Source organism: Ovis canadensis, chromosome 3 (genome assembly GCF_042477335.2).
Source record: "Ovis canadensis isolate MfBH-ARS-UI-01 breed Bighorn chromosome 3, ARS-UI_OviCan_v2, whole genome shotgun sequence".
Taxonomy (NCBI): domain Eukaryota; kingdom Metazoa; phylum Chordata; class Mammalia; order Artiodactyla; family Bovidae; genus Ovis; species Ovis canadensis.
In genome coordinates, this window is record NC_091247.1 from 213,153,706 (window position 1) to 213,162,288 (window position 8,583).

Here is an 8,583-nt window from a genome sequence, read left to right on the forward strand (position 1 = left end):
AAACTCCACCATCATCTATGTCCCATACTTCTCTCCAGCCCTGGTTCTCACAAATGTTTGGTTTTTGGTGTTTTTTTTTTGCTTTTAACTTTTTATTTCATGTGGGAGTATAGTCAATTAACAATGTTGTGATAGTTCTAGGGGGGACAGCAGAACGACTTAGCCATACATGTACATGTGTCCATTCTCCCCAAAACTCCCCTCCCACCCAGGCTACTACCTAACACAGGCAGAGTCCCCTGTGCTATATAGTAGGTCCTTGTTGGTTATCCATTTCTAAGTATAGCAATGTCTCACCTTTCTGGGAAATGTTGAGGGCAGGAGGAGAAGGGGGTGACAGAGGATGAGCTGAACATGAGTTTGAGCAAAGTCGGGGAGATAGTGAAGGACAGGGAAGCCTGGGGTGCTGCAGTCCATGGGGGTCACAAAGAATCAGACACAACTTAGTGACTGAACACCACCACCACCCTTCTCTTAAACTTGGATTTCTTGAGTGAGCATCTATGTAGGCCCTTTTTCATTAACTCACATCTGAATCTTAAAACTCCTGCAATCTGATTTTTGCCCTTCTTCAAGGGCTCTATGAGACTGCTGTAGGAGGGGTCACCTGTCCCAAAGGGGATACAGCTGAGAGCAGAACCACAGGAGTAGAACTTGCCCTTAGGGAGCACCAAGAATCGACTACCATTCCAGCACAGATGGAATCATGTGGGGAGGGGCATGCTTGTTAAAACAAGAACTGCTGGGCCCCAAGGCTTCCCAAGTGGTGCTAATGGTAAAGAACGTTTCTGCCAATGCAGGAGACATAAGAGACCCTGGCTCTATCCCTGGATCAGGAAGACCTGGAGAAGGGAATGGCAACCCACTCCAGTATCCTTGCCTGGAGCATCCCATGGACAGAGGAGCCTGGTGGGGCTATAGTCCATGGGGTTGCACAGAGTTGGACAAGACTGAGGCAACTTAGCACGCATGCACACTCGGCCTGTCTTTGATTCAGTAGGCCTGGGTTGGAGCTCAACCATTTCTAATCATAACTAACAAGTCACCAGGTGCCTCTGATGTTGCCTGTCTACAGGGCACACCTTTGAGAACCATTTAAATAAAGCGTTGTGACCTGACACCCATCTGTGGCTACTCTTCATCCCCTACAAAAGCAGCCATTGACCCAAATGTCCACTTATGCTTTTTGCTAAAAACAAACAAGACTGCTTTCGGCATTTCTTCCTCCGCAGTTTCCTGCTACAGAGGGATGGGGAGGTTGAATACTGAAGAGATGAATAATGAATAACCAAACAGTAGGGCAGCTGGGGATCTTCTATCCCACAGTCAGCAGTTAATGTTAGGGCCCTTTGCCAGAATTCAATACAAATTTATTTTGGGGGGTGGAGGGTACCAATTTATAAACTTAATTTCAGATGCTCCAGAAATCAAAAAGAGGCAATGGAACTGATAGTCTAAAAAAGAAATTAAAATTACAGATCCAAAATACACATTCATAAAATATCAGTCTATTACACTGCTTATAACAGACCCTTTTTTCCCTCTTTTCCCTTACTAGCATCCAAAGGTTTCAGATGAGTCAGGCAAAGAAAACCTGCTGTTAATTGGGAGTTTTATCTCCTCCCTGAACTCCAGCACTTTAAGCCCAGTTCACAAACCAGCAGCCATCTCTACAAGCAGAGTTTGAAAGAAATTGATTTTTCAGGCAACCTCAGGAAGACACAGCCACAAAGGTGCCTTATAAAATTTCTACCCTACTTGACAAAGGGCATTACTACTCTCTCCTATTAGTCCCCTAATAGGACTACGCCCACTCACCTAATCCTTTTACTCATTAGTCATTTACATTAATATAGGCTGGCTGATTGGCTTATCTGTCGTTTTTAAGAGGAAACGGGAAGTAGACTTTTACTCTCTCACCACCGTGTGTCAGCCTGGGTTTTTTCCCTCTCTTTCTTAGCTCTATAGTTCTTCTAGGCTTCTCTGGAGCAGTTTGAGCCTACAGCATCGCCTTCCACTGGCACCCAGAGATCTAGGAGGCGCTTCGAGCTGTGACTAGACTTCCGATGGATTCATCAGAAGATAACCCAACCTGGACCCTAGACTCTCTGAAAACATCCATCAGTGACGCTTCCCAGGCAATGCAGGGTGAGCTGGGGAGAGAGGGGGCTGGGTAGGGAAGGTTAAGAGCCTATCTTTCTTTGTGTTTTACTGACTTCAGTCTTTTACAGAGAAATGCAGTTAAGTAAATCTGGAGGAGAGGATGGCCAGGGAGTGTAGGGCCCTCCCATTAAAAAAAAAGAAAAGAAAAGAAAGGGCCAGATTAACAGGAGAAAAGTGGGAACTGTATTGTTTGCTTTCTATGCTCAGGAATCTGTCAGTCTTCTAAGGACATCGAACATGCGGTCAGAGTTCTCCTAAACCAGGGCGAATAGCGTCTTATGAGATTGGTACTTTAAAATAAATGTTTAAAAATTTTTATTTAGCTGCGCCAAGTCTTTAATTGTGGCAAGTAGGCTCTAGTTCCCTGATTAGAGGTGGAACCCGGACCACCAGAGATGTCCCAGCGATTAGTATTTTCACCAGCATTATATTCCAATCATGAGTTTTAAAAATCTCTCCTTGGAGCCTCACAGGATCCCAGCCTTGGCCTCCCAGACCCACTCACTGCATTTGAACTCTTCTTACCGACTTCCCTGGTGGCTCAGAGCATAAAGCCTCTGCCTGCAATATGGGAGGCCCTGGTTCAATCCCTAGGGTTTTAAGATCCTCTGGAGAAGGAAATAGCAACCCGCTCCAGTATTCTTGCCTGGAAAATCCCATGGACAGAGGAGTCTGGTGGGCTATAGTCCATAGGGTCGCAAAGAGTCAGACACGACTGAGCGACTTCACTTTCTTTCACTTTACCCTGACTTCGGATGGGAATGGGTGGTGTAGGGTGGTGGTGCCCAGATGACTTGGAGCCAACCAACACCCTCTGGGCAGCCAGGGAGTTGGGTGGATCCTGCTGGCATCTATTCTACCCTCTGCCTCCCCCACATCTTGAAAATCAGTATATACAAAGGGGAAAAAAATTAATGAAGATTATATCTATATAATATAGCCAGCCTCTCTCTTTTCTTGAATTTGCCTTCAGTTCAGTTCAGCCACTCAGTCATGTCCAACTCTTTTTTTTGTTTGTTTGTTTTCTTTTGTTTTTTGTGTCCAACTCTTTCCAACCCCATGAATTGCAGCACACCAGGCATCCCTGTCCATCCCCAACTCCCAGAGTTCACTCAAACTCATGTCCATCGAGTTGGTGATGCCATCCAACCATCTTATCCTCTGTTGACCCCTTCTCCTGCCCCCAATCCCTCCCAGCATCAGAGTCTTTTCCAGGGAGTCAAAGTACTGGACTTAAACCAGGTGGCCAAAGTAATGGAGTTTCAGCTTTAGAATCAGTCCTTCCAATGAACACCCAGGACTGATCTCCTTTAGAATGGACTGGTTGGGTCTCCTTGCAGTCCAGGGGACTCTCAAGAGTCTTCTCCAACACCACAGTTCAAAAGCATCAATTCTTCGGCGTTCAGCTTTCTTCACAGTCCAACTCTCACATCCATACATGACCACTGGAAAAACCATAGCCTTGACTAGATGGACCTTTGTTGGCAAAGTAATGTCTCTGCTTTTGAATATGCTATCTAGGTTGGTCATAACTTTTCTTCCAAGGAATAAGCGTCTTTTAATTTCATGGCTGCAGTCACCATCTGCAGTGATTTTGGAGCCTGCCAAAATAAAGTCTGACACTGTTTCCACTGTTTCCCCATCTATTTCCCAAGAACTGATGGGACCAGATGCCATGATCTTAGTTTTCTGAATGTTGAGCTTTAAAGCCAAATTTTTCACTCTCTTTTTTTACTTTCATCAAGAGGCTTGTTCGTTGCTCTTCACTTTCTGCCATAAGGGTGGTGTCATCTGCATATCTGAGGTTATTGATATTTCTCCCGGCAATCTTGATTCCAGCTTGTGCTTCTTCCAGCCCAGCGTTTCTCATGATGTACTCTGCATAGAAGTTAAATAAGCAGGGTGACAATATACAGCCTTGACGTACTTCTTTCCCTATTTGGAACCAGTCTGTAGTTCCATGTTCAGTTCTAACTTGCTTCCTAACCTGCATACAGGTTTCTCAAGAGACAGGTCAGGTGGTCTGGTATTCCCATCTCTTTCAGAATTTTCCACAGTGTATTGTGATCCACACAGTCAAAGGCTTTGGCATAGTCAATAAAGCAGAAATAGATGTTTTTCTGGAACTCTCTTGCTTCTTCCATGATCCAGCAGATGTTGGCAATTTGACCTCTGGTTCCTCTGCCTTTTCTAAAACCAGCTTGAATATCTGAAAGTTCACGGTTCACGTACTGCTGAAGCCTGCCTTGGAGAACTCTGAGCATTGCTTTACCTAGTATGTGAGATGAGTGCAATCGTGCGGTAGTTTGAGCATTCTTGGGCATTGCCTTTCTTTGGCATTGGAATGAAAACTGACCTTTTCCAGTCCTGTGGCCACTGCTGAGATTTCCAAATGTGCTGGCATATTGAGTGCAGCACTTTCACAGCATCATCTTTCAGGATTTGAAAGAGCTCAACTGGAATTCCATCACCTCCACTAGCTTTGTTCGTAGTGATGCTTCCTAAGGCCCACTTGACTTCACATTCCAGGATGTCTGGCTCTAGATGAGTGATCACATCATTGTGATTATCCGGGTCGTGAGGCTCTTTTTTATACAGTTCTTCTGTGTATTCTTGCCACCTCTTCTGAATTTGCCTTCAGTTCAGTTCAGTTCAGTTGCTCAGTCATGTCCGACTCTTTAAGACCCCATGAATCGCAGCACACCAGGCCTCCCTGTCCATCACCAACTCCCAAAGTTCACTCAGACTCATGTCCATCGAGTCGGTGATGCCATCCAGCCATCTCATCCTCTGTTGTCCCCTTCTACTCCTGCCCCCAATCCCTCCCAGCATCAGAGTCTTTTCCAATGAGTCAACTCTTCTTGGGAGGTGGCCAAAGTACTGGAGTTTCAGCTTCAGCATCATTCCCTCCAAAGAAATCCCAGGACTGATCTCCTTTAGGATGGACTGGTTGGATCTCCTTACAGTCCAAGGGACTCTCAGGAGTCTTCTCCAACACCACAGTTCAAAAGCATCAATTCTTTGGCGCTCAGCTTTCTTCACAGTCCAACTCTCACATCCATACATGACCACTGGAAAAACCATAGCCTTGACTAGATGGACCTTTGTTGGCAAAGTAATGTCTCTGCTTTTGAATATGCTATCTAGGTTGGTCATAACTTTTCTTCCAAGGAATAAGCGTCTTTTAATTTCATGGCTGCAGTCACCATCTGCAGTGATTTTGGAGCCTGCCAAAATAAAGTCTGACACTGTTTCCACTGTTTCCCCATCTATTTCCCAAGAACTGATGGGACCAGATGCCATGATATTCGTTTTCTGAATGTTGAGCTTTGAGCCAACTTCTTCACTCTCCACTTTGACTTTCATAAGAGGCTTTTTTGTTCCTCTTCACTTACTGCCATAAGGGTGGTGTCATCTGCATATCTGAGGTTATTGATATTTCTTCCGGCAATCTTGATTCCAGCTTGTGCTTCTTCCAACCCAGCGTTTCTAATGATGTACTCTGCATAAAAGTAATTTGCCTTGCTGCTGCTGCTAAGTCACTTCAGTCGTGTCTGACTCTGTGCGACCCCAGAGATGGCAGCCCACCATGCTCCCCCGTCCCTGGGATTCTCCAGGCAAGAACACTGGAGTGGGTTGCCATTTCCTTCTCCAGTGCATGAAAGTGAAAGGTGAAAGTGAAGTCGCTCAGTCTTGTCCGACTGTTAGCGACCCCATGGACTGCAGCCTACCAGGCTCCTCCGTCCAGAGGATTTTCCAGGCCAGTGTACTGGAGTGGGGTGCCATTGCCTTCTCCGAGTAATTTGCCTTAGTGCCTGACAATTTTACAACTGGGAATCTTAATTTCCTTTTGCAAAAGTTCATGTAAGTCGAATGGATCCTGATTCTTTAATATAGCTTTAAATTATTTTACATTTATTTTTGATTGCTGCACTCAGGCTTTCTCTAGTTGTGGTAAGTGGGGGCTATTCTCTACTTGTGGTGTGTGGACTTCTCATTACAGTGGCCCCCCTAGAGCACAGGCCTCTAGTTACATTGGCTTTGGTAGTTGTGGTACATAGGTTTAGGTGCTCTGTGGCCTGTGGCATCTTCCTGGCCTAGGGATCAAACCTATGTCCCTAAGATTGGTAGCCAGCTATATGGTAGCCACTGTACCACCAGAGAAGTCTCAACAGTGAGTGTTTAACAGCATAAAGCCTGGTAACAGCCCCTTTGACTTACTAGTTCTTAAGGATGGAGAGAGATTATCACCTTTGGGGATTCTTTGTCTATTGCATAGGTGTGGGGTCACAGAGTCAGACACAACTGAAGCAACTTAGCAGCAGCTATAATGGTAAATTGTTGAAACTTGTCACACTGAAACATTCTGACTCGCATTAATGCTTTATGTCCCTACAGTCATATTAAAAATCATCCACACAAATGAAAATGGGAAAACTGTCAATATCTGATTTTAGCTCCATGTTTTTCCACTTGGAATCATACTTAGGTACCTCCAATGCAGGAGACGCAAGAGATGTAGGTTTGATCCCTGGGTCAGGAAGATACTCTCAAATAGGAAATGGCAACCAGCTCCAGTGTTCTTGCCTGGAAAATTCCATGGACAGAAGAGCCCATGGGGCCTACAGTCCACGGAGCCGCAAAGAGTCAGATATGCCTGAGCACATACCTAAACTGCATACATACATATGACCCCATGGGAAAATATTTAACACTCAGAACTACTCGTAACAGCATGAAAATGAGTTTTGAGAAGAAAGTGTTTCCCATTATGGTGGATTCCACCAGGCTTAAAGGCATGCACATGCTAGTTAACCGCCCATGGTACCTAGGGTCTGTCTTCACTCTGGGCAACTTCCCACTGTCCACTGTTGTGAGCTGCTTAAAAGCAGACCTAGTTTGGGTGAGAGCTAAGTGGCTTCTGGATATTGCAGTTTGCCCTAATTGATCTTAGTTTTCTTTTTCTTTCAGTTTCCACTCAACTCTCTGAAATGTTAGCAACAAACCTCAGTAACTTGACTCTCAACCCAAGTATCAAGTTGCCGTATCTACCAGAATACCCATCTCAACCGACTGGGCAGTTACCTAGTGAGAAAACACCCAATAGGCGGAGAGGAGTAAGAACGCTGTTGAGTGAGCGGAGATACAGGATGCAAAAGTTGATTGAATCTCTCAGACTTCGCTATGCCAAAGGAGTTCCTCGTGTGAGTTCTGGTTAGGCAGCACTGAGCCACTCTGGGCACTCACATGCATCAAGATGTAAATATTGGCGGGAGGGTGGTGATGGTGGTGGTGGTGGAATTACCTGGTGGTCCAGCGGTTAAGACTCCCAGGGGTTCGAACTCTACTGTAGGAGACACAGGTTCTATCCCTGGGAAGGACCTCAAAGCCCTGGGGTTCAGCCACAAAAAAATAAATATTTATTTATTTACTTAATAAATGATGAACAGCAGCTGTCACTCTTCCACTGTACTCATGAGCGCAGGTATGAAAGACACTTAGAGTTTTAAGAGTCTCTGACTCCTCTTAGGTTAGATGTGTGGCACTAGTAATCTGAATTTTGCTTGACAGCTTGTAATATATGTCTTTTTCTTCCCACAAAGTCTGACTCTCAAAGAGAACTACAGCAGCAGGAGGACACTGAGGTCAGTAGAAAGTCTTACCAAACAGGTGGGTGGGCATCCGGCTAGCAGGGGAGGAAGAGTGGCAACATTTGAGTGAAAAAGAAAACTAAGATCAATTAGGGCAATCTGCAATATCCAGAAGCCACTTACCTCTCACCCAAACTAGGTCTGCTCTTAAGCAGCTCACAACATTTCACCATACTTCAGTTATTTCAAATTATTAACCAGTTAATCCATCTCATTCTTTTTTCCAGATTCGATCAAGAGTGCGAAGATTCCAGTGTACCTGTAGTTATTGCCAGTTTAAGAGAAATCCTTCTGATGATACTTATGAGAATTATTACAACACAACATACAGTAATTATGCCATGGATTCGGATGAGTCATAAACCTTTTTCTTGTACTGTTTTCTTGCTGGTAATTTTTAGGATCATTATGAAGCAGCTTGGGAAAGATTGTACCAATATTTTGATAATGTATGTTGTAAGTTTGTCTTTTTTACTTGCATCTCTTTTCTACCTTAATACAGTTAACTTATGAGGAATCTATATGTAGCTTGGATTTGAAATGATTTGAATACACTACACTAGTTCCACTTGGATCTGACACCATGAAGTACTAGTTAAGTCTCAGGTATTGCCTGTTTCTTAAACCTGAAGTTGAAACTCAATATCAAGAATTTGAAACAAATTAACTTGGGAAGGAATGTGAAGATAACATTGGCTGGCTTGGCCAGACCATTATTAGTGCGTTAAACAGTAATAAAAAATTTTTGATGTGCTGTTTCGGTTTTTAG

General features: G+C 44.3%; 1 protein-coding gene across 1 annotated transcript; it reads left to right on the forward strand.

Annotated features, from left to right (window-relative positions):
* Positions 1-1,912: 1,912 nt before the first annotated feature.
* DPPA3 (developmental pluripotency associated 3) lies at positions 1,913-8,335 on the forward strand. The gene is made up of 4 exons (XM_069586510.1): positions 1,913-2,148; positions 7,135-7,367; positions 7,767-7,808; positions 8,042-8,335. Exons 1-4 carry the CDS (start codon positions 2,067-2,069, stop codon positions 8,174-8,176), a joined length of 492 nt encoding a protein of 163 aa, XP_069442611.1. The 5' UTR covers positions 1,913-2,066; the 3' UTR covers positions 8,177-8,335.
* The last annotated feature ends 248 nt before the right edge of the window (positions 8,336-8,583 follow it).

Bases quoted from the DNA above. Each gene is read 5' to 3' on its own strand.
- DPPA3 (XM_069586510.1), top strand. From the start codon at position 2,067: ATGGATTCATCAGAAGATAACCCAACCTGGACCCTAGACTCTCTGAAA. The intron at 7,368-7,766 runs GTGAGTTCTGGT...CTTCCCACAAAG, and splicing joins ATGCCAAAGGAGTTCCTCGT to TCTGACTCTCAAAGAGAACT. The intron at 7,809-8,041 runs GTCAGTAGAAAG...TCTTTTTTCCAG, and splicing joins AGCAGCAGGAGGACACTGAG to ATTCGATCAAGAGTGCGAAG.